General features: G+C 45.0%; 1 protein-coding gene across 4 annotated transcripts in view; it reads right to left on the bottom strand.

Moving 5' to 3' along the window:
• The window catches only part of LOC135373342 (uncharacterized), a 158,262-nt gene that overhangs the window by 30,705 nt on the left and 100,996 nt on the right, over window positions 1-26,561 (bottom strand). The window contains exons 1-2 of one of the 4 annotated variants that reach the window (XM_064606573.1): window positions 13,012-13,097; window positions 265-385 (exon numbers count right to left, since the gene is read on the bottom strand). The exons of 1 other annotated variant lie outside the window; for it this stretch is intronic. In XM_064606573.1, coding sequence (XP_064462643.1) covers window positions 265-285 — 21 coding nt within the window. In that variant the 5' untranslated portion in view covers window positions 286-385; window positions 13,012-13,097. Of the gene's footprint in view, window positions 1-264; window positions 386-13,011; window positions 13,150-23,095; window positions 23,187-26,561 lie in introns of those variants that run through there. 2 more of the 4 variants (XM_064606575.1, XM_064606567.1) reach the window with 2 other exon arrangements.

The raw sequence follows: 26,561 nt of genomic DNA, 5'->3' as shown, positions 1-26,561 counted from the left end.
AATGGAGAAGTGTGACACCGTGGTGTTATGTGAACTTTTGTCCCAAGCTGTACATAGTACAACATCAACGGCAAACAAACACTGCTCGGTAAGGTCAGAGTTCCAATTTAAGATTTTGTGGCCTATTTCTTCCCAGAAGGCTGCTCTTGCAAACAGGCTTAAGAAAGTCATTTGGGTGAACTCCGGTATACGAAGACAAGTGCAGGGCATGAAAAAATGTCTAGTTCAACTTTGAAGGCAGTAGTCAACATAAATAAGTTTTACCTCTGTGCAATGATTGTCCATTCAAGGCAATAACAAACTCGTAGGTTCACCACATGACCTAAACTTCCTCGTCCTGTTACAGCTCGTTTCTGTGCACATCATCATCTTCAAGGTGCATATCCTGTGCCATGCAAACACAGGAGTGGTTACATGAACTATCACTCATCAAGCATTTGTGACGAGATTGTTGAAAGACAGATGTGTTTCAGATGATTTTTTTTTGCTTTGAGATTTTTATTGTTATTCCATGACAGTGTACACTAATTACTGATAAGAGGACTGAGAGGGCAAGCCCTGTTGAACAGTCCACGACACAGTCAATGCAAATGTCTACACAGTTTGAGGGGAACAGAAATACCAAAAAACACATGCTAAGCATAAGAAGCAAATAGCAAAGATATTGCACAGCAGAGACATGCAAAAATTAAAAATTAAATGCATATCACCCTACGTATAAGTCCTGTTTGTTCGCGTTCTTGAAGGATACAAGATTATTGTTGGAACAAACGCGTAGAGCTGTGTTTCTCAAGCTGCGGGTCATGACCCCCAAAATGAGCGTTCTTGTGGAGGTCATGGAGGGTCCGAGTAGACATGCGATATGCCTTGCTTGCATAGCTTGATATGGCTTGAGTCACATAGACCAACGTATTGATTTGCTTGTGCCAAGAAAGCAAATACCTCCTTAAAAATAAAATCAATCCTTGTTAAAAAAACATCAATAAGCATTTTTGGTGGCTCTCTCTGTGGTTGACGTCTTTTAAATACATTACAGTATAAATGTATCTGCGTCATTGAAAAAAAAAGTAAATTTTTGGAAGGTGGGGGGTCATGGTGGTTTGGTGCTACTGCTACTCGAAGGGGCCACTACTGGGGAAGTTCGAGAAACACTATCATAGAGGGATGTCATTCCAAATTTAACTACCCAAGGACGAAAGCAAGAATGGACCGAAAATAGTGTGGTTAATAGGAAACCAGAATTGTGCTCATGCCTGGGAGAAGGGTGTGGTATAATTTTGCATGGCTTACTGAAGTTGACTAGAAGGTGTGTAAAATAGCTGGTACATAACTTGAGCTACTTTATACTTCACAAGCTGGTGTACATTGAGTATGCGGTAAAGGGGAAAAGCAAATGAGACAGGCTCATCAGGATCTAAAAAAATAATCTTCTGGGTCACGAGAAGGGGTTGAAGGTATATGTGAGGCCATAAGTGATATGCAAGTGGATAAGGGCGTAGGGCACACAATGATTTATCCAGAGCTCCCTACACCCACAAATGTTCAGTGACAACCCCTCTAACTTTTTCATCAGTGTGCCCCCTGCCGGGGTGCCCTTGCGAGTAGACACATGTCGGTAATGATATGATAAGCTGTAATGACGTAACTACAATAATGACCCATCCCCCCTTTTTTTTTTCAACACCCATCCGTGCTTGCGATTCTCGATAAACGACAGCGCACAGAACGTTAACAGCATCTGAGCTTAGCAACTGTGAAGACACCAGACGTAGTTCTTCTTTTAACAAAGTGAATGCCATCCGATATTTTCATGAGCACAATGCCCAGAAACCATACGGCTCATACCCGAGTGAGTTCATGTAGCCCCAGCCTATCGTGAAAATGGGGTTGCTGTTAAGACCGATTCATAGATACAAGCCTGGTAATACTCTCCTATCAGTTGGAGATGGCACAAGACATGGGCCATGTCAATAAAATTTCTGATGTTTTGCAATTTGGAAAGTGGTATGCTCGCTGAACGATTCATTGTTCCACACCCAACCAGAGGCATAAAGCTCAATGCACGTTCAAAGCATTAATGGACCATCATGTGTTGTTACATGGCAATGCTGCATTCATGAGTAAACAATGTAGGAAACCATGAGTAAACATAAATTCAACAGAATTTACTCTGACTGGGTGTACTTCCTGCTGCTTGGCAGGCTTTTGGGATCTGGTTACAAAGCTGCTTCTGAAAACTGCCCTGCTGGTATTGCTTTCTTCACACTATCTGTGCATCAATATTTGTACAGCTTGGGACAAAAGTCTACGAAACACCAGGATGTCGCATTTCTTCGTTGGAGCGACGCCCTAGCAGCAAACAGAAGCAGGCACACACACACTGAGAGGTGCATGGAACAGCCAGTCACCCGTTTCTTGTTCAGTATCTTCCTGCTAGCCAACAGAGGGCCGCTCCGATGAAGTGCAAGCCAATAGGCTCATTGATATAGTGTCCAGCTGGAATTTATGTTGTATTTTGGAATAATGTGTTGTGAACAGTCAACAAGACCAGTAAAAATATCTAAAACTGGACCTGAGCTGCATTTTTGGCTATAACTTTTATATGTGTAGGAAAATATTTATCAGTTAATTTGAAGTCAAAATTTAACGCGGAGTCACGGAACGCCCGCTAGGGCGCACCACTCGCCGCAGCGCAGTGCCGTGTATGCCAAAGGGAGTCTGGCCATTAGGAGGAGCCTAAAAAAGAGGCTCGACCTGTCAATCAAACTTAGGCGCATTTCATTAGTTACCGTTTTCCATGGGAGCTGCCACGACACCAAATTTTCTCAAAGATGGAGGATGGTGCTTGGAACGGCGAAGCGGAGATTTCGTGACAAAAAATTTTCACGAACTACTTTAATTTTATACTGTGAGTATATATCCTCATGTACGCATCCGCAAAATCAGCTTCAACTTTCGCTCCGCCATCATTATTTACGTGAAAATGGGATGTTTCGTCGCTAACGGTAGGCCTAGTTAAGATCGTGATACCAGAAAAATAGCAAGAAGGACGACCTTTATACGTAGGATTTTGCATTATATAATTGTATTTTATTTATACATACATGTTTGCTCCTTTTTGATTCAATGTACTTATATCACGTGATATAAAACTTCATACTGGCTGTCGTCTGCTACGAAGAAGCGGTTGTACCGCCATCCTGGCCAATCACTTCTGCCAGCAACCATTTCTGCATTTCTGAGCCTTCCCAGCATGCCTCTCTCCGTGCAGATGGCGTTGATAAAAGTGGGCGCAAAATCCGTCGTTTTGGTCTGTCACCAGTGATATCCGTTTCAATCCAAATCCATCAATTTTCTCCAAAATGGTAGCGCCCAGTAAATAAGGGTGAGATATAAGTACTGGATGGATGTAACAATAGACAACTGTATTTCGACCTGTGATTGGCTAGATACTTCAAAAAGTGGGTGGAGCCTCAGGTATAGGCAGGTCTCATTAATGGCCAGACTCCCTTTGGCATACACGGCACTGCCGCAGCGGAAATCTGTGCATGCAGTTCATCCCGCCGTTTTTCCGACGAGTTGTCGTGCCGGTGGGGAAGTTGGCCGTTTTTACGTCGAGAAATCGTCGTATGCGGTTACCGCTTTATAGTGCCACTCCGGACTCAGACAAGGCGTTTATCTTATTCAGTCCTAACGTCCTCAGTAACGTCTCTGGCGCTTCAGGCTTCCCAGGCTTATAGTCATTTGCCTGAAGTTTTGTACTTCTTTTGCTTTTTCTCCGCTTTGTAGAAAAAAGGTTTGAAGCAAAGCAAATTCCCACTCCATGTACAGCCTATAGACCTTTTCTGAAACGCAGCGCCATCTAGTGTATTCTACGCCAATTCACGACCCGCCATTGTAGGGTACGTTCCGTCATTCCGTCGCGTCGGATGCGTACCGAATGCCCGTTTGAACTGGGGTTGTTGATTGTTCCACGATGCCATCCTATTGTTGCGTTCCCTACTGCAAGCAGAAGGGCTACGTACACGAAAACGGGAGCAAGGTAAGTGACGTGTTTGTTCAATGGGATTTAAAAATGCGGAGCAATAACAGGAAAGAATAGAGACCTTGTACCCCGTGCAGTTTGCCGACATTTCTTTGTTTATCCTAGGTGTCGTTTCATAACTTCCCGAAATCGGCTGCGGCTTACAAGAAATGGATAATCGCAATAAAACGCGATGAGGGGAAACTGTTTCGTGTCACACGTTCGACACAAGTGTGCTCGAGACACTTCCTGGAGTCTGACTACGTCCAGAACGTCGCTAGCGGGCACAGACATCTCCACAGCTGGGCAGTACCATCTGTCTTTGACTTCTGCAAACCTAAGACGCTGAGGAAACGTCCACGTCAGCGGGAAGTAGCAGCTCTACTGCCTCTCACCACAAAAGACCCTCAAGAGCCTGTGCAACCGCTACATGATATCACCGCGTCCGAAGAAAACCTTCCACCTGAGTGCACGCAGGAGATGGAACAACTGTGTGAGTGTGGTTTATCAGATACTGTGTCTGAACTCAAAGGTGCACTGGACAAAACTGTGAAAGACAATGACGCATTAAGGAAATGTTTGAAGGAAAAAACTGAAGAAGTGTACCGGCTCAAGGCGCAACTTGAAACAGCTGAAGCAAAATGCAAAACCATGGAGGATCAGCAGGCTCCATTTAGCATTAACAAGTCTAAAGACTCTGATGAAGATGTGCGGTTCTACACGGGTCTCCCTCCGTATGCACATTTCAGATCACTTCACGAATATGTTGGTCCTGGAGAAAGTGGGAAAAACATAGTGCTGTGGCAAAGTACTGCTTCTAGTGGTGACAATGTTGGGCGACCACGCAAGTTGAATACAGAAGACCAGCTGTTCCTTGTTCTCATCAAACTGAAAGTTGGACTATTCCACAAGCATCTGGCTCACTTGTTCAACGTGTCATTGGGTACTGTGTCCAGGATCTTCTTATCCTGGATTAACTATCTCTACATTCAGTTGTCGCAGCTACCGTTGTGGCAACCACGCAGTTTTGTCGATGAGACAATGCCTCTTGCGTTTAAAGAAAAGTACCCAACAACCAGAGTAATCATTGATGCTACCGAACTGCAATGTGAGGCGTCAAGCTCGTTTGTAACACAGTCTGGGACATACTCCACGTATAAGTCAGCGAACACATTTAAAGGTTTGGTTGGTGTTGCACCAAATGGCCTGCTAACATTTGTGTCTGAGCTGTTTATGGGATCCCTATCCGACAGGGAATGTGTTATTCGAAGTGGGTTTTTAGAAATGCCTTTTGACGCACACGACTCAGTAATGGCTGACAAAGGATTCAGAATTGCTGATTTACTGCATGCTAAAAATGTGTCATTGAACATCCCTCCATTTCTGACGAGAGGACAGTTCTCCCAAGAAGAAAACCATGAGACACAAGATATTGCGGCACTCCGAATTCACGTCGAGAGGCGGATTCAAAGAATCAAGACGTACCATATCTTTGATCGTTCTATCCCCATTTCTTTGGCACCGGTATCCAATCAGATCTGGACAGTTTGTGCGATTTTGAGCAACATGCAGCCTGCCATTATTAAAGCTGCAGAATTGAATTTAACACTTCAATTTAAGAAAACTCTTGTCTTGTACTCTTGTGACCCACTCTAAATATCATGCATGTGCATAAAGGTACTGCACAATCTTGTAGTTTGTATATATATTTATTCATCACCAATGACCGTTACATGCAGGTTAACCAGCATTATGTATGCAAACACTTGGCAAAAGGTATCTACATTGTATGTAAATATGGTAGCATTATGTTAAAATAAAATGACTTCAGTTTATCATACAAAACCTTCCACTCATCACTGACAAACCTGATTCTCTCAACAATGATAAAACTTCTTCCGTACACCACAAAATCACCCCAAGCTAGTCCAGAAATTGCCATCTGGCCCAATATCTGGTAGTAATAAGGATGATCCCTCTTGAGTGTTGCCATGTTCTCGTCAACGTGAAAACAGAACGCCTCATCCTTCAGTTCTGTCAGCGTCTTGTCACACAGAGAGTAGGGACATTTTATCTCCACCACACCATGAGGCGAGTCCTCAGCAGGATCGAAAACAACCCTGTCTGGTGTGGCTCCAAGCCACGGGCAGGATGGGTCGACATATAACCCACATGGCACGACAGTAACATTACGGCCCCTGCTACGAAGTACTTCTTGGTATCGCTGTGCAGCAACTGGCTCATTTGCAATGCCGTACCTAAAAAAGAAAATAGTTATTTGGCAACCTATTTACCAAAGCAACACAGGAGACCTAGCATATACACAGGATTTCAAGAAATGTATCGTAACGTGTAAAGATTCCACCATATTTTGTAGTTTGTTTTTTTACGTAAGGTCTCCCAGCTGCTTCACATCCTTTGCAAGCAGGTGCTTTGCTATTTCGTGCTCAGAATTTTAACATACCTCACAGCTCGAACTCGTGAGAGGTCTTTCCCTGTTGTTAGGGCTTGCAAACCCTTGTGTGTCCAAACCTGCCTCTTTATGACGGTGCCAAAATTTGAAGCAGTTAGGCGCAACAACAACAACAACATATATATTGTGATGATGAAGTGGGGAGGTTTTCCACTCTAGGAGTGGAACGCTACCCCATAGCTAGGGGTCTAATATGAGTGGTGACAATGATGAGTGATGACGATGAAAGATGACGGGAATGATCGAAGTGGCGATGACGATGCTGGACGTGGTCGTGATGGTGGGGATGTCCGAGGGCGCTGCTGGGGTCATAATGAGTCCTTTAGGCCTGTCGCCTCAAAGAAGTCAACCACGTGACGTAAGGCTGCCCTGGAGTCGGCCGCGGTGTCCCAAGGGCCGAGGATGGTCGACAAGTTGAAGGGGCGGCAGCCAAGGGTGGCAAGCTGTGACTGCAGTGTACGCCTCTCGTTGACATAGGTCCGGCAGCGGAGGAGTATGTGCTCAACGTTGGCAAGTACGCCACACTCGTTGCACATAGGGCTAGCCGCACAGCCTAGCTGGTATCGATAGGACGGAGTGAAGGCCACATTCAGACGTAGCCTGTGAATGAGTGACTTCAGAGGACGAGGAAGCTTTGCAGGCAGCCGGTATGACAGCGTTGGGTCTACATTTCCCAAAGAGGACATAGTTGGAATGTCGTGTTGCCACTGTAGGGTAGACCAGGAATCGGACAAATGCCTGAGGAGGGATCTTCTGTCTCCTCTCGAGAGTATAATGGGCATAGAAGGTCGTTGGTGTGCAGCGGCAGCGGCAGCGTCGGCCTCGTGGTTCCAGTTATTCCGCAATGCCCAGGAACCCACTGAAAGACAACGTAGTGGGAGCGATCTTGTAGGGACTTCAGGGAGCACAGGATGTCCATCACCACTGAGGCAAGGGAACCGCGGATGCCCATGTTTTTAATGCACAGGAGAGCTGCTTTGGAATCTGTGTAAATTACCCAGCGCCGCGGTTCACAGTCTTCCGCATATGTCAAGAATAACAAGATAGCATAAAGTTCAGCGGATGTCGATGAGGTACGGTGAGATAGACGACACCCACGTGTAACAGACTGTGATGGAATGGCAAAGGCTGAAGATGAAGTGTCCCTGGTCGACGATCCATCCGTGTATACAGCGGTACTGTTGCGGTATTGAGCCTCGATGAAGTCAAGGGTAAGTTGCCTAAGAATAAAATCAGGATAGTTCTTTTTGTTGTTCTTGAGGCCGGGGATGGAGACAGTGACAGGCGGCGATGGCGACGTCCATGGAGGCACTTTGGGTGCCGTCTGGTCGACTATGAATTTGGGGATATGAGGTCTGAATGATGTCACAGCAGCATGAACCGTCACGTTCCGTCTAGCGTGAAGCTTGCGAATCAGAGTGTGACGGTTATGATGGGCACGTAGACGCAGATAGTGGCGTGCAGTTTCCCGAGTACGGAGAACCTCAATGGGAATGTCCCTGGCCTCAGCCACTACTAGACGGGTTTCAGCGCCTCGCGGGACCCCAAGACATACCCAAAGACTGCGCGCTAGCATGGCTCGAATCCTTTGAATCAGTGTCTGAGGAAGTCCGTGCAGGACGGGAAGGCTGTACATCACTGAGCCACGAACCAGGGCATTGTGCAGCATGAGGAGATCCTTCTCGTCTCGCCCCCATCTCATACCTGCGAAGTGACGAATCACGTTGACCCAGCGTTGGACTTTCTGTTCAATGACGTCTATGTGGCGCTTCCACGACAAATTCCATGATAGAGTCACGCCGAGGAACTTGTGATGTGTCACCTGCTCCAGTGGGCTTCCACCAATATACAGGCGATATCTATGCATGTCTTTGCGCGTGAAGGCTAGAACTGCGCTTTTCTCTACGGATATCTCCATTCCTGCCTGGAGTAAGTAGAGGCGAATGGCATCTAACGTGCGCTGAAGACGCTGACGGAGTGCTGGACGGGAAGTGCCTGTAGTCCAAACACAGATGTCATCGGCATACAGGGACAAGTTGACTTTCCGCTGAATGCAGGTTACAATGCCCGCCATAACGGCATTAAAGAGGAGCGGACTTAGGACGCTTCCTTGTGGTACCCCCTGAGAGATGGGGAATTGCTCTGTGTCGCCTTGTCTTGTCCGGACGAAAATACCTCGTTGACTGAGGAAATCGGCTATCCAAAGCAACGTTGTACGTGAGAGCGCAGCGCTGCATAGAGCATGTAAGATTGATGGATGGCTAACGGTGTCGTATGCTCTCTTAACATCAAGAAATACCGCCGCAGAGATCTTCCTGCCTCGTCGTGCCTCTTCCACCGACGTGACCAAGTCGAGGACAGAGTCTATCGATCTGCGGTGCCGTCGAAACCCAGCTTGCTCTTGAGGGAAGAAGGCACGGCTTTCGAGCCACCACTCAATTCTACGCAAGACCGCAGTTAGGCGCAGTCCACGCTCCTTCAACCACGTTTCCCTTTTCGTCTGTTGCCGTGTGTTCTTCTCCAAGCTGCGGGCAGTCACTGGGGAAAGGCACAGTGCCTGCAATTTGAAAATAATGTATATATGTGTGTACTAGAGCATTCACTTTTTTTTTTACCTTTACAGTAGTGTCTTCTTTCAGGTTTGGGGGCACACTCCATGCCTGGCTATGTATAAATGGTATGTATTCCTGTGGCACCATGTGTTGGTTGTCACTAACACCAGATATATCTGGAGAGATTACCACACCATACCCAAATGGAACCATGGGCTGCTGATACACCATAGGTGATAAGGCCGACGATGGTCCAAGTTTTGTTTTCTTGCATTCAGAGTGAGATGCTTCCAACAACGCTCGTCCAAACAGGCTCCCCTCGTTCAGTCTGGCCAGGGATTCCCCGAAGGTTGCAGCGGCATTCTGCTGTGCTGTGAAAGCTTTCGGATTTCGTCGCGGGTCATAGAAGCGGCACAAGATTGGATTCTCGAGTCCACCTTCGCGTACACTTCGCCAATCCACTGTTTGCACAGATGTACCCCTTATCTGCCGTCCTCTCGGTACTCCCCAGCGCTGCGGCAAGTCCGTAACAGAAATTTCTGGCGGAGCTTCACTGAAACCTTTTTCCTGTAGCAAGATGACACTTCGCAACACTCCTAAAACATGATTGCTTACGATCCAAGGCCTGCTGGACATTCGCACTTCCCACGTACAATGTTTCCGCTAATGTTAATTCCAACTGCAACACTGTAAGGTGGTGCAGTCTTCTTCTTGCTTCTGTAACATTTGGCCGTCACGTAGAACATCCCAAATCTGAAGCAGAAAGTGCGAATTACGTTGGGTACGTAGACAATGACAGTTTACATGCGAAACCAAAACCATGTGCGTTATAATCGAGGCGACGGCTCGAACGAATGTATATTTAGTTGTAGGAAATCACTATACAGTTACAAACATTTTCGTGCTTACCGCTCCTCTGAGTAGTTGGCCTTCACGGATTGCATATCGACGTACGATTCCACCAGGAAATTGTAACTTCGCTCCATGTGCCGCTCAGTCGACGACCTTTCTTCGTGGTACGCGCGAAGACAGTTCATAGTAAGCAGCGGTAGACGTGACAAGTCAGCCTCCCGTCCAACAACTGGGAAAGCTGTCATTTAGCTATTCCAGCAAAGGCGACTTTTGCAGAACGCGCAACAGTCAGTCAAATCCGTGCGTGATGTATGACTACCCGGACAGCACGTATCCCCTACTTTGGCGGCGCCTCATAGTTTCGGTTCAATGTTGCAAGACTTTCTGAAAGGGAGTATACCGCCCACAAACCGCCATTTTTTCCCCTCTGTCTGCTTCACGTTCACATCGCCACATATAGGTGGCGCTGCCTAACCAAAAAACAAGATGGACGATATGCAGGGTACAGTGGCTAGAAGGAGAAGTGTGCCGGGCGCCGGGAAGTAAGCGCACAAAACTGCAATGAAAGGTCCAGGTGGCGCTGGTCGCAGTAGGCGAGTTACCTCCCGAAGGGCTCTTACGTGGGAAGTTGCGGAGTTCGGCACTAAACCCGAGGATTTCACGTTAGCTTGAAAAGGAATCTTGTTGGTACTTGATTCATGTCCTCTCAATTATGCAGCGATAACTACGAGAACACGAGCACGCGCAATTTTTAAACAAAGAAAGAAAAAAATAGAGTCATGATCATACAGTACCGAACACATTTATATTTTACCGAGACGTCATAGTGAATATTTTCAAATGGCATATTTTCGAGCAAAAATAGCGTGTTTTCGTTGAACATAAGTGAGGAGACAAGCGAGCTGGTGTATACACGTACGATTGAACGCAAACATCTAGTTGATTTCCGTTCAAGCGTATTTTCAAATGTTTCCGTCGCTCTCTTTTTGACACATTCTCCTTATTCAAGAAAATTTGAGAGAGAGAAAGAGAAAAAAAAAGAGACTTTGTAAGAGAATGCAGTCGTGTGACTAAAAAGATATGAAGAACACGTCTAATCAGTTCACTGCAGTGCACGTCACAGCCAATTTGTTCAAGCCTTAGATTGGTCAAGGACTTGCACATGTAACAAACAACGTTGGGCTAGTTGGTAAGCATACGACATGGTTGAAAGCGCACAAAAACACGGACTAGAAGAAGACGACAACACCAGCACTGTCTTGTGTCGTCTTCTTCTAGTCCGTGTTTTGTGCGCTTTCTACCATGACTTGCATAAAGTCAAAGATACTGCGGGTGTAGAGCTTCTGAGTGGAAAAATATTACGTAAATGCTGCTTCCAGCACTGAAATGAGCTTGGCCAGTCCATGTCCAAGGTATAGTAGACGTCGAAGCAGCTGGTGAACTCACTTTCTTGGATCTGTGCGGCTTATGAAAATGATCTTCTAGTTTATATACAGCTCTTCTAACCATGACCTATCCAGCCTATTCCCTCCCAGTCTAGCAGCTAGCAGACAGAAACCTGAATAAAGGTGCGTACAGGGTTTATTACACGCACTGTATACATTTTCTAAACAAAAATTCTTAACCACTTTCTAACCAGCCCTTATCAAATTCTGTATCAAGCACACTGCATACAGCTTTTATACGGCAATTTTTCCGTTTTGTAGCCAGTCCAGACTAAGTCTGTGTGCAGTAAAAAGGGAATTTTTGACACGGAATTCTGTTTCATTTTTTTCTGATGCGTCATGTCATTGGCCATTCTTTCATGCGCCGTACGTTGACAGAGATTGCAAAATCGTTTCCATCACTGTTGATGCACAACGGGTTGAAGTTGTGCACCTGCGCACCAGAATCCAGGTTTATTTTGATGGGCGCACTTTCTTCGTGAAATATTTCGGCGGGCCGGAAACAGGGCTGGAACGGCATCGTCTGCTAGCAGTGACCTGTCCCTCGGAATTTCAACGTTTTCGTCGCCAATGATGTGCCGAAGAATCCTCATGGTATACCCTTCCTCGAATTACCGTTCACACACAACGCAGTCAATTGTCAGTCCTTTCTCCGCGCGCTTACGTTACGCGTCGACTCTTCTCTGCGGGTAGTTTCCTTCGGTTGTCGGAACAGGAAGACCTCATGTTCGTTCTCACGGTGGCATGAGCCATGCCGTGAAAACTGGATACCCAGACTTAGAGTTAACATACAGCTAAGTGACACACAAAAGCGCCCAAAGAGACACAAATTGAACAAACAAATACTCGAAACGATACACGTTGAGTTGACAAGTAAGCGCCTGCTTCCCGCGACCCGACTCGCCTAGTGGTTGCAGCGCCCTCTGCGACGCCAGAACTTGTCATTGCGGTTTGCGCTTCCCTATCGCATGGCGTGTATATGGCGCCCGGCATACTTCTCCTTCTAGCCACTGTATGCAGGGTGTGCAGGGTTTCAAGGCAACGCCACGTATACGAGGGAATGTGAACGTGACGCAGACAGAGGGAAACATGGCGGTTTGCATTCCGTATAGACCATAGGAAATGCATGGGGTGGGAATTTGCTTTACTTCTAACATTTTTTTTTACAGAGTGGTAGCATTTGGGAAAAAGATATCGATAAAACTTCAGGCAAGTGACTATCACCCTGCAAAAAGTTTGAAGCGCAAGAGGTGTTACCTTGTGTTTTTACGAGACGATTAAAATGCGTAACCTTTGCTCCCGTAGATTGGTTGTAAATTGATTGAAATCGATTATAACGTGTGATGTGATGTGATAGAAAAAGAAAAAAGTAACATATTGTAACTGATTGTACTAATTGATTTTAACTGATCGTAACTGATTGTAAATTGGTAAATTAATAAAGAGATATATGGACAGCCGAACAGATAAATTTTCTAAGGTTATAGCTCTATTTCCTCGCAGTACCTTTAACCCCATTATAATGTCAGTCAAAACAGAAGTGTAGTCAAGTCCTAGCAATCTCTCTATCAGTGATTTTTGTCACTGTAGCCCATCTAGCCCATCCCTATTGAAAGATTGATAGATATGCGCATAAGAAAAGCTTATGAAATGAAGTACGCTTACGTCATAATAGACGTGAAGGCCATGTAGATTCTGAACGCGCATCATGCATTTCAGGATGTTAGTAGACATGGGAGGCAACCTTTCCACGAAAGACATGATTCCTGCAGTGTTGGCAAATGCACAGCGATGACTGCGCCGGAGGCCTAGTGCTTCCTCTTTACATGCAAAATCTCAATAGTCCCGTATTTCTCGCTTCCTATACAGACGCCACTCTAGAATAATTTGTGGCCTCCGTGAGGCAGACATGTGGAAGATCCTACCGAAAAGCGCTTAAAATACGACACGAAATTCTAGTGCACGTGATGTGCGTGAATCAAAATACTTTGAAGTAAAGGAGTGCACAGGGCCACGCCAAAAAATTTCAGATGAAGATGTTTGAGGAAAGTCTGTGTGTGTGTGTCACTTTACCGAATAGCGCGAAAGGTTTTGATATGTGCAATTTGTTTCCCAGAAAAAAAAAAACTAACATAAACATGGCTCCGCGCCTTCACCCTAAACTCGCCACTCCATTTATAACGAGGAGGAGAAGGTATAATGCCACGTCACCAATGACGTTAAAGGGGCAACTCTTTCTGGTTCTCTGGACAGTGGGGTTCAGCGCCCTGTCCCTTTGCCGCCGTTAACCAGTTTTTCAAGTTCGCCCGGAGAATTTGGGATAGAAGGAACGGCCGAATCATAACCGAGTCAGGAGCAATGCTTTTTGAGAGCCCGAACACCCGAGTAGCAGACAACATTTCTCTGGACCAATCAGCGAGCGTGGCCCCTGTCCCTCCGTGTCCCGGTCCTTCTCTGCAGTCGATGCTAAGTACGAGCGGCTTCGTGCTCTTCGTCGTCGCGCGGAACGCCGTGCCCGACGCACCGGTCACGCTCCTGACCGCCTCGAAGCTCGGCGAGTTCAGAAAACAATTGGGCGCCATCTGCGTCACCTTGAGCGGGACCATTGGCGCAAGTCCACGTCCTCTTTATTCCCTCGTACGCCACTCTCCCGGATATGGGGAGTACTACGAGGCCTCTGTTCCCCTGTATCCCAGCGGAATCCGTTCCGCTCCCTGTCCCTCTGTACATCACAGTCCGAACTCCAAATTGCCGAAGATTTTTGCGTAATACCAGCACCAGCAACCAGCACCCCCAGCTCAGCGACGCCTGCAGTCCCAATCCACGCGTCAAGTCATCCGGTCCTGGACACGCTCTTCACCCTCCCTGAACTCGAAACTGCACTTGCAGCCGCACCTCTGCAGACCTCACCTGGGGCAGATCATGTTACCTATAAGGCGCTTTGGCACCTTCCCCTGTCGGGTCGCTTGCACTTCCAGTGGCTTCTCAATGAGAGCTGACGCACCGGACAAGTTCATGAGGATTGGAAGACGGCTATGGTGGTTCCTATACTCAAACCGGGCCAATAGCCGCATCACGTTGACTCTTTCCGTCCCATTGCCCTCACCAGCTGTATAGGGAAGACTCTTGAACGCATGACTTTCGCACGACTGAGTTGGTTCCTTGAGACTGCTGAGTATCTCCCGGAAGTGATGGCGGGTTTCCGCCCGGGCCGCTCAGCGCTGGGCAGTGTCATCACCCTTCAGCAAGGTACAACAAGTCAAAGCAGAGGGATTATTGACTGCCGCTGTGTTCTTCGACGTAAAGAAAGCTTACGACGGTGTTTATCATGCTGCCATCCTTGACGCTCTTGCTGCGGCTCTACAATACTTTCTTGGTCTGCCGGCTGCACAGTTGTTCTGACTGACAGCAAGGCTTCACTGGATCTGCTGTTCTCTTATCGCCCCAGCACAATATGCACTCTCCACACGCTCATACTGCAAGCTCTGACACAACTCGTGACAGCTGGTCATTCTCTGACGCTTCAGTAGATCTCAGGACACGTAGGACTTCTTGGTAACACCCGCGCAGACACAATAGCAAGACACGCAACATCTAAACCAGAGCTCTCCCTGATACCTCTCTACCCCTAACGAGCTCTGCCTGTTCCCTGCACATTCGCCAGTGGTGCTGTGTCAGTACCCGGCAGTCCCGAGCGGTCTCTACCTCATATCATCATTTCGCACGTCTCATTGACCCCCTGCAGGACTTTGCTATTGTCTGTCTTTGCAACAGAGCTGAAGAATCACTCCTCCACCGTCTTCGAATGAATGTTGCACGAACACGCTCGCTCATGTATAAAATGCGCCAGACGAACTCCCCCAATTGCGCAACTTGTTGTGTGGAAGCCGACATTGAGCACTGCCTTCTATCCTGCAACCGGTACCTCTCACAAAGGCTCATCCTCCAACGCCACTTGCCACAACTTGGCTACCCTAGCCCCACTTTGGCCACCCTGCTCGGCCCGGTCCTGCACAACCAGGGGGCGGTTACGACAACCCTCTTCCAGAGCCGTATATTAAAAGGGAGTCTGGCCATTAATGGGTCATGCCTATACCTGAAGCCCCACCCACTTTTTCAGCTTTCCGACCAATGAAGTCTTGAAATATGGGCGCTATCAATCAGCCTATCCTCACTATTTGCCCCCTTATCCAACATGGGCTGCGCCATTTTGGGTGGCAAGTGGATTGGATGGGATTGAAATGGATACCTCTCGCAATCTGCAAAAGTAGTGGATTGTTGGTGCAGATTTGATGAGCGCCACCTTGGTAAAAAGCAAACCAATCAGAGGAACGAAATTGTGATTGACAGGTCGAGCCTCTTTTTGTGACTCCTCCCAATGGCCAGACTCCCTTTTAATATACGGCTCTGCCCTCTTCCAGTGCCGTGTATGCCAAAGGAGTCTTGCCATTAATGGGACCTGCCTATACCTGAGGCTCCACCCACTTTTTGAGATACCTAGCGAATCACAGGTCGAAATCCAGTTGTCTATTATTACATCCATCCAGTACTTATACCTCACCCTTATTTACTGGGTGTAACCGTTTTGGAGAAACTCGATTGATTTGGATGGAAATGGATATCACTGGTTACAGACCAAAACGTCGGGTTTTGCGCCCACTTTTATCAACGCCATCTGCATGGAGAGAGGCATGTTGGGAAGGCTCAGAATTGCAGAAATGGTTGCTGGCAGTAATGATTGGCCAGGAGAGCGGTACGACCGCTCCTTCGTAGCAGACGACTGCCGGTATGAAGTTTTAAATCTCGTAATGTAAGTAGATCGAATCAAAAATTAGCAAGGATGTATGTATAAATAAAATGCAATTATATAATGCAAAATCCTAGGAAATAAAGGTCGTCCTTCTTGCTATTTTGTTGGTATGACGGTCTTAACTAGGCCTAATGTTGGCGACGAAACATCTCATTTTCGCGTAAATAACGATGGCGGAGCGAAAGTTGAAGCTGATTTTGCAGATGCGTACATGAGGATACGCGTATATACTCACAGTATGAAATTAAAGTAGTCTGTGATTTCTTTTTTTTTTTGTCACGAAGTCTCCGCTTCGCCGTTCCAAGCACCATCCTCCATCTTGGAGAAAATTTGGTGTCATGGCAGCTCCCATGGAAAACGGTAACCAATGAAATGCGCCTAAGTTTGATTGACAGGTCGAGCCTCTTTTTTTAGGCTCCTCCTAATGCCCAGACTTCCTTTGGAATACACGGCACCGCCCTCTTCAGCTTTCTCCGTGCCACCGGCCTGTCAACCAGCCTCTAAGGCCCTTTTGTGTGTCTCTGTGTGTGTTTCTTTCCTTTCCTTTTTCACTGAAGGAATACAAAGTCGGCCTACGCCTGACTAACCTTTCCTCCTATTTTTGCAACAAGCATACCCCCCCCCCCCCCTTTGTTGCCGTTGTTGTTGCGTTCAGGAGACCATTATCGAAGGCTAGCGACTATTTCAAGTCCTGGGGAGTAAGTTTCGGTGTTAGGGGACAAAAATGGGGAGTAATCCCGCCGACTGGTAAGTGGGAAGGGTTGTCCCTATTTTCAAGACAGGTGGTACACAACTGGATGCTAACTACCGGCCAACCTGTCTTAGCTGCGTCTGTTGCGAGATCCTTGGGCATATTATTTATTCTCATAGTGTTAAGTTCCTGGAAGAAAATAGTCTTTTCTACCCTCCCTTCCCCATACAATACCTCGGGACTTTCTTTATTACCCAACTCAGCCCCCGGGATCTTACGTCCTTCGCCCCCACTGGAGAGACCTCCCGGGATGGCTGCACTCCTCGCCCCCCTGGCCCCTCGGAACGGCTCTGTCTGAGAGTATTCCTTCCACCTGCACAAACAGGTAGCATGCCGCCATCTGGTTTTTTCCATGACTGCCGTATCTCAATTCAGCCTCGGCTTTGCCTATTCTCCATCTAAAATGTGTGGTATTGTCGACGACCGCTGTTTTTTCGAACGCATTCTATGCTGTGAATGATGTGCGTATGAGAACTAAAACTAGGCGCTCGAGAGCAGCTGGGCAATGCACGGCTCCTGTTAAGCAAAGATTAACAACCGGCATTGCTACTCCACCTAAGAAAGGATAATATAGTTTTCTCACAGCGTTTGCGCTGCGTATTACTATGCGTTTGCTCTTTCATATTTTTGCAAACTATCACCTAAATGAACTCCAACATTTCTTAAATATACAATGAATAGAATGTACAAGCAATGCAAAACGACAACGCCGGCGAAAGCTTGGTTTCTGGCACAGTTTTTGCAAATCAGGCAAGGGCTTCTCAAAGTTGTCATTTGGCAACTTTTTCTCTGTCGTCTTACGAATACAATGGTTAAAAAAAGGTAGATATATAAAAAATAAACAAATTTCGTGCTGGCGATGTCCCCCACCCCCTGGCGAGCAACCATTAAACAACTTCCATACCAGTTCTGAGGTCTACTTAGGAGCAAAGTTTGATGGAAGCTTTCCTGGAACGCTGCATCGGTTTCCGTACGGCATCTCACGCGAACGATGCAAGCGCTGAGATTCTCCCGATTCACAAAGAGTATCCGCATGACTAGAAAGTGAACCTCACATGTCAACGCGGGCGATGTGCAGGAAAAAAACAAAGCAGCCTCAGACTTGGTGGCAGACGATAGCGTCCTTGACCGCGGATTAGTCAGATTCGACATTGCGTCACACGATGTTGTTGGCGCTGGCGATTTCGAGGATCAAAACGAAACCCGATCTTTTAAATTCGATGTCTCATCTCCCGGGCAGTTTTGGGGGTCGAAAATTTGGCAAGTAGCTACTGGTAGTGTGCCGAACAAATTGGTATTGGGTTCTTAACCACGGTTCTGGATGCGACAGTCCCTTTAAAGGGTCTCCTGACTTCCTAAAGGCAGTGTGGAGACTCCTTTTAGGGAGTAATTGTGCTCTCGAAAAGAGAGTTGTATATGTGGCAAGGAAGAGGAGTTTCATGGGAGGAGAGAGAAGTCTTTATGAGTGATATGCAGTAACTTTTCTCCTTGTTTTTTTTTCTGTTTCGCCCCGCACTATGGTTCCATGAATCAGTGGCAAAATGCAAAAGCTCGCGGAAGATCCAACACTTTATTCTGTTTATACGTCGCGAGTAAAACCATGATTATGATTGACGTCACATTGTTCAGCCTGTGGATTAATTTTGCTCACATGGGGTTCTTTACTGTGTGCTGAAATTTAGCTGACATGTTCAGCTGATATCTTCAGCTGTGTTTGGCTGATGTGTTTACAAGGTATGTTTAGCTGGTATGTTTAGCTGATATGTAGGTAGGTTTACCTGATATAATTCGTGGCATTACGTCGCGAGACAACCATGATTATGATTGACGCCACATTGGTCGGCCTGTGGATTAATTTTGCTCACCTGGGGTTCTTTACTCTGTGCTGTAATTTAGTTTATATGTTTAGCTGATATCTTTAGCTGTATTTAGGTTATATGTTTACATGGCATGTTTAGCTTATATGTTTAGCTGATCTGTAGGTAGGTTTAGCTGATATAATTTGTGGTTTTACGTCGCGAGACAAGCATGATCATGATTGACGCCACATTGGTCGGCCTGTGGATTAATTTTGCTCACCTGGGGTTCTTTACTCTGTGCTGTAATTTAGTTATTATGTTTAGCTGATATCTTTAGCTGTATTTAGGTTATGTTTACATGGCATGTTTAGCTTATATGTTTAGCTGATCTGTAGGTAGGTTTAGCTGATATAATTTGTGGTTTTACGTCGCGAGACAAGCATGATCATGATTGACGCCACATTGGTCGGCCTGTGGATTAATTTTGCTCACCTGGGGTTCTTTACTCTGTGCTGTAATTTAGTTAATACGTTTAGCTGATATCTTTAGCTGTATTTAGGTTATATGTTTACATGGCATGTTTAGCTTATATGTTTAGCTGATCTGTAGGTAGGTTTAGCTGATATAATTTGTGGTTTTACGTCGCGAGACAAGCATGATCATGATTGACGCCACATTGGTCGGCCTGTGGATTAATTTTGCTCACCTGGGGTTCTTTACTCTGTGCTGTAATTTAGTTTATATGTTTAGCTGATATCTTTAGCTGTATTTAGGTTATATGTTTACATGGCATGTTTAGCTTATATGTTTAGCTGATCTGTAGGTAGGTTTAGCTGATATAATTTGTGGTTTTACGTCGCGAGACAAGCATGATCATGATTGACGCCACATTGGTCGGCCTGCGGATTAATTTTGCTCACCTGGGGTTCTTTACTCTGTGCTGTAATTTAGTTTATATGTTTAGCTGAAAGCTTTAGCTGTATTTAGGTTATATGTTTACATGGCATGTTTAGCTTATATGTTTAGCTGATCTGTAGGTAGGTTTAGCTGATATAATTTGTGGTTTTACGTCGCGAGACAAGCATGATCATGATTGACGCCACATTGGTCGGCCTGTGGATTAATTTTGCTCACCTGGGGTTCTTTACTCTGTGCTCTAATTTAGTTTATATGTTTAGCTGATATCTTTAGCTGTATTTAGGTTATATGTTTACATGGCATGTTTAGCTTATATGTTTAGCTGATCTGTATGTAGGTTTAGCTGATATAATTTGTGGTTTTACGTCGCGAGACAAGCATGATCATGATTGACGCCACATTGGTCGCATTGTGGATTAATTTTGCTCACCTGGGGTTCTTTACTCTGTGCTGTAATTTAGTTATTATGTTTAGCTGATATCTTTAGCTGTATTTAGGTTAAGTTTACATGGCATGTTTAGCTTATATGTTTAGCTGATCTGTAGGTAGGTTTAGCTGATATAATTTGTGGTTTTACGTCGCGAGACAAGCATGATCATGATTGACGCCACATTGGTCGGCCTGTGGATGAATTTTGCTCACCTGGGGTTCTTTACTCTGTGCTGTAATTTAGTTTATACGTTTAACTGATATCTTTAGCTGTATTTAGGTTATATGTTTACATGGCATGTTTAGCTTATATGTTTAGCTGATCTGTAGGTAGGTTTAGCTGATATAATTTGTGGTTTTACGTCGCGAGACAAGCATGATCATGATTGACGCCACATTGGTCGGCCTGTGGATTAATTTTGCTCACCTGGGGTTCTTTACTCTGTGCTGTAATTTAGTTTATATGTTTAGCTGATATCTTTAGCTGTATTTAGGTTATATGTTTACATGGCATGTTTAGCTTATATGTTTAGCTGATCTGTAGGTAGGTTTAGCTGATATAATTTGTGGTTTTACGTCGCGAGACAAGCATGATCATGATTGACGCCACATTGGTCGGCCTGTGGATTAATTTTGCTCACCTGGGGTTCTTTACTCTGTGCTGTAATTTAGTTTATATGTTTAGCTGATATCTTTAGCTGTATTTAGGTTATATGTTTACATGGCATGTTTAGCTTATATGTTTAGCTGATCTGTAGGTAGGTTTAGCTGATATAATTTGTGGTTTTACGTCGCGAGACAAGCATGATCATGATTGACGCCACATTGGTCGGCCTGTGGATTAATTTTGCTCACCTGGGGTTCTTTACTCTGTGCTGTAATTTAGTTTATATGTTTAGCTGATACCTTTAGCTGTATTTAGGTTATATGTTTACATGGCATGTTTAGCTTATATGTTTAGCTGATCTGTAGGTAGGTTTAGCTGATATAATTTGTGGTTTTACGTCGCGAGACAACCATGATCATGATTGACGCCACATTGGTCGGCCTGTGGATTAATTTTGCTCACCTGGGGTTCTTTACTCTGTGCTGTAATTTGGTTTATATGTTTAGCTGATATCTTTAGCTGTATTTAGGTTATATGTTTACATGGCATGTTTAGCTTATATGTTTAGCTGATCTGTAGGTAGGTTTAGCTGATATAATTTGTGGTTTTACGTCGCGAGACAAACATGACCATGATTGACGCCACATTGATCGGCCTGTGGATTCATTTTGCTCACCTGGGGTTCTTTACTGTGGGTCGAAATTTAGCTGATATGTTTAGCTGTGTTTAGCTATGTGTTTACATAGCATGTTTAGATCATACGTTTAGCTGATATAATTCGTGGCTTCACGTCGTGAGACATCCATGATCATGATTGACACCACATTGGTAGGCCTGTGGATTAATTTTTCTTACCTAGGGTTCTTTACTGTGTGTCGAAATTTAGCTGATATGTTTAGCTGTTATATTTAGCTGTGTTTACCTGATATGTTTACATGGCATGTTTAGCTTTTATGTTTAGCTGCTCTGTAGGTATGTTTTGCTGATATAATAACGTGGCTTTACATCGCGAGACAACCATGATCATGATTGACGCCACACTCGCCGGCATGTGGATTAATTTTGCTCACCTGTAGTTCTTTACTGTGTGTCGAAATTTAGCTTATATGTTTAGCTGTTATATTTAGTTGTGTTTACCTGATATGTTTACATGGCATGTTTAGCTTTTATGTTTAGCTGCTCTGTAGGTATGTTTTGCTGATATAACAACGTGGCTTTACATCGCGAGACAACCATGATCATGATTGACGCCACACTCGCCGGCATGTGGATTAATTTTGCTCACGTGTAGTTCTTTACTGTGTGTCAAAATTTAGCGGATATGTTTAGCTGATATGTTTACATGGCATGTTTAGCTGATATGTTTACATGGCATGTTTAGCTGATATGTTTAGCTGATATAATTCGTGGCTTTACGTCGCGAGACAACCATGATTATCATTGACGCCACATTGTTCGGCCTGTAGATTCATTTTGCTCACCCGGGGTTCTTTACTCTGTGCTGAAATTTAGCTGATATCTTTAGCTGTGTTTAGCTTATATGTTTAGCTGATCTGTAGGTAGGTTTAGCTGATATAATTCGTGGCTTCACGTCGCGAGACAACCATGATTATGATTCACACCAGATTGTTCGGCCTGTGGATTAATTTTGCTCACCTGGGGTTCTTTACTCTGTGCTGCAATTTAGCTGATATGTTTGGTTGATAACTTTAGCTGTGTTTAGCTATGTTTACGTGGCATGTTTAGCTGATCTGTAGGTAAGTTTAGCTGATATAATTCGTGGCTTTAGATCACGAGACAACCATGATTACGATTGACGCCACATTGTTCGGTCTGTGGATTAATTTTGCTCACATAGGGTTCTTTACGTGTGCTGTAATTTAGCTGATATGTTTAGGTGATATGTTTACATGGCATGTTTAGCTTATATGTTTAGCTGATCTGTAGGTAGGTTTAGCTGATATAATTCGTGGCTTTACGTCGCGAGACAACCATGATTATGATTGATGCCACGTTGTTCGACCTGTAGATTAATTTTGCTCAATTGGGGTTCTTCACTCTGTGCTCTAATTTAGCTGATACCTTTAGCTGTGTTTAGCTTATATGTTTCCATGGCATATTTAGCTTATATGCTTAGCTGATCTGTAGGCAGGTTCAGCTGGTATAGTTCGTGGCTTTAGGTCACGAGACAACCATGATTACGATTGACGCCACATTGTTCGGTCTGTGGATTAATTTTGCTCACCTGGTGTTCTTTACGTGTGCTGTAATTTAGCTGATACGTTTAGCTGATATGTTTCCATGGCTTGTTTAGCTTATATGCTTAGCTGATCTGTAGGCAGGTTCAGCTGGTATAATTCGTGGCTTTACGTCGCGAGACAACCATGATTATGATTCACACCACACTGTTCGGCCTGTGGATTAATTTTGCTCACCTGGGTTCTTTACTCTGTGCTGCTCAAAGGTATTCGCTCCGAATCGCCGAAGTACCACATGACCATACGGGCCCTTTCGGAGCGAGACATAAGCGAAGTTGCCGACATAGTGGCCAACCCACCGACCGATACTCTTTCCCAATACCTCAAGCAGGAGCTGCTACAGCGACTCCAAGCAAGCACGACACAGCACCTTCAGCGGCTGCTCTCAACAGAAGAGCTAGGCGACGACAAACCATCTCAGCTCCTGCGTCGATTGAAAGCGCTCCTTGCGGACAAGGCAAGCTCATTCGACGAAGAATGCTTGCGGGAATTGTTTCTTCAACGCCTGCCGCGCTCCGCGCGCAGCCTGCTCACGGTGTCCCAGACCAAGTCACTCACGGAGCTCGCAGCGTTGGCTGACCAACTCACGGAAGACATGTCCCCATCCGTGGCGGCTGTTCACTCGTCTCACACCCACCACGCCCAGCCCGACCTGGATTCTCCGCTACAGGCGTTAGAGAAGTCGCTTGAGAGCCTTCGTCTGGAGCTACGATCCGACCGGTCGCGCCGTCGTTCCCCCTCCCCACGGCGCATCGGCAGTCGGCCGCAAGGCCGCACGGCCGCCTACCGTTCTCCGTCACCTCCATCGCCGGAATCGCTCCTTTGCTGGTATCACCTCAAATTCGGTGCAGCTGCCCGCCAATGTCGTCCCCCCTGCCAGTGTGCGGGAAACTGGTCAGCCGCCCATTAGCGACGACGAACGGAACCCGCGCGGCGCAAAGTCGTCTGTTCTACATCACCGACAGACTTTCCGGGCTCCGCTTTCTTGTTGATACCGGAGCTCAAATCAGTTTACCGGAGCTCGAAAAGAGAGTTGTATATGTGGCAAGGAAGAGGAGTTTTATGGAAGGAGAGAGAAGTCTTTATGAGTGATATTCAGTAACTTTTCTCCTTGTTTTTTTTTCTGTTTCGCCCCGCACTATGGTTATATGAATCAGTGGCAAAATGCAAAAGCTCGCGGAAGATCCAACACTTTATTCTGTTTATACGTCGCGAATAAAACCATGATTATGATTGACGTCACATTGTTCGGCCTGTGGATTAATTTTGCTCACATGGAGTTCTTTACTGTGTGCTGAAATTTAGCTGACATGTTCAGCTGATATCTTCAGCTGTGTTTAGCTGATGTGTTTACAAGGTATGTTTAGCTTGTATGTTTAGCTGATATGTAGGTAGGTTTACCTGATATAATTCGTGGCATTACGTCGCGAGACAACCATGATTATGATTGACGTCACATTGTTTGGCCTGTGGATTAACTTTGCTCACATGGGGTTCTTTACACTGTGCTGTGATTGACCTGATATGCTTACATTGCATGTTTAGCTTATATGTTTAGTTGATCTGTAGGTAGGTTTACCTGATATAATTCGCGGCTTTACGTCGCAAGACAACCATGATCATGATTGACGCCACATTGGTCGGCCTGTGGATTAATTTTGCTCACCTGGGGTTCTTTACTCTGTGCTGTAATTTAGTTTATATGTTTAGCTGATATCTTTAGCTGTATTTAGGTTATATGTTTACATGGCATGTTTAGCTTATATGTTTAGCTGATCTGTAGGTAGGTTTAGCTGATATAATTTGTGATTTTACGTCGCGAGACAAGCATGATCATGATTGACGCCACATTGGTCGGCCTGTGGATTAATTTTGCTCACCTGGCTCACCTGGGGTTCTTTACTATGTGCTGTAATTTAGTTTATATGTTTAGCTGATAACTTTAGCTGTATTTAGGTTATATGTTTACATGGCATGTTTAGCTTATATGTTTAGCTGATCTGTAGGTAGGTTTAGCTGATATAATTTGTGGTTTTACGTCGCGAGACAAGCATGATCATGATTGACGCCACATTGGTCGGCCTGTGGATTAATTTTGCTCACCTGGGGTTCTTTACTCTGTGCTGTAATTTAGTTTATATGTTTAGCTGATATCTTTAGCTGTATTTAGGTTATATGTTTACATGGCATGTTTAGCTTATATGTTTAGCTGATCTGTAGGTAGGTTTAGCTGATATAATTTGTGGTTTTACGTCGCGAGACAAGCATGATCATGATTGACGCCACATTGATCGGCCTGTGGATTCATTTTGCTCACCTGGGGTTCTTTACTGTGGGTCGAAATTTAGCTGATATGTTTAGCCGTGTTTAGCTATGTGTTTACATAGCATGTTTAGATCATACGTTTAGCTGATATAATTCGTGGCTTCACGTCGTGAGACATCGATGATTATGATTGACACCACATTGGTAGGCCTGTGGATTAATTTTTCTTACCTAGGGTTCTTTACTGTGTGTCGAAATTTAGCTTATATGTTTAGCTGTTATATTTAGCTGTGTTTACCTGATATGTTTACATGGCATGTTTAGCTTTTATGTTTAGCTGCTCTGTAGGTATGTTTTGCTGATATAATAACGTGGCTTTACATCGCGAGACAACCATGATCATGATTGACGCCACACTCGCCGGCATGTGGATTAATTTTGCTCACCTGTAGTTCTTTACTGTGTGGCAAAATTTAGCGGATATGTTTAGCTGATATGTTTACATGGCATGTTTAGCTGATATGTTTACATGGCATGTTTAGCTGATATGTTTAGCTGATATAATTCGTGGCTTTACGTCGCGAGACAACCATGATTATCATTGACGCCACATTGTTCGGCCTGTAGATTCATTTTGCTCACCCGGGGTTCTTTACTCTGTGCTGAAATTTAGCTGATATCTTTAGCTGTGTTTAGCTTATATGTTTAGCTGATCTGTAGGTAGGCTTAGCTGATATAATTCGTGGCTTTACGTCGCGAGACAACCATGATTATGATTCACACCACATTGTTCGGCCTGTGGATTAATTTTGCTCACCTGGGGTTCTTTACTCTGTGCTGCAATTTAGCTGATATGTTTGGTTGATAACTTTAGCTGTGTTTAGCTATGTTTACGTGGCATGTTTAGCTGATCTGTAGGTAAGTTTAGCTGATATAATTCGTGGCTTTAGGTCACGAGACAACCATGATTACGATTGACGCCACATTGTTCGGTCTGTGGATTAATTTTGCTCACCTAGGGTTCTTTACGTGTGCTGTAATTTAGCTGATATGTTTAGGTGATATGTTTACATGGCATGTTTAGCTTATATGTTTAGCTGATCTGTAGGTAGATTTAGCTGATATAATTCGTGGCTTTACGTCGCGAGACAACCATGATTATGATTGATGCCACGTTGTTCGACCTGTAGATTAATTTTGCTCAATTGGGGTTCTTCACTCTGTGCTCTAATTTAGCTGATACCTTTAGCTGTGTTTAGCTTATATGTTTCCATGGCATATTTAGCTTATATGCTTAGCTGATCTGTAGGCAGGTTCAGCTGGTATAGTTCGTGGCTTTAGGTCGCGAGACAACCATGATTATCATTGACGCCACATT

This window comes from Ornithodoros turicata, chromosome 1 (genome assembly GCF_037126465.1).
Source record: "Ornithodoros turicata isolate Travis chromosome 1, ASM3712646v1, whole genome shotgun sequence".
NCBI lineage: Eukaryota > Metazoa > Arthropoda > Arachnida > Ixodida > Argasidae > Ornithodoros > Ornithodoros turicata.
The sequence above is the reverse complement of the archived record's forward strand: the minus strand, read 5'-3'. Positions and strand labels throughout refer to the sequence as shown.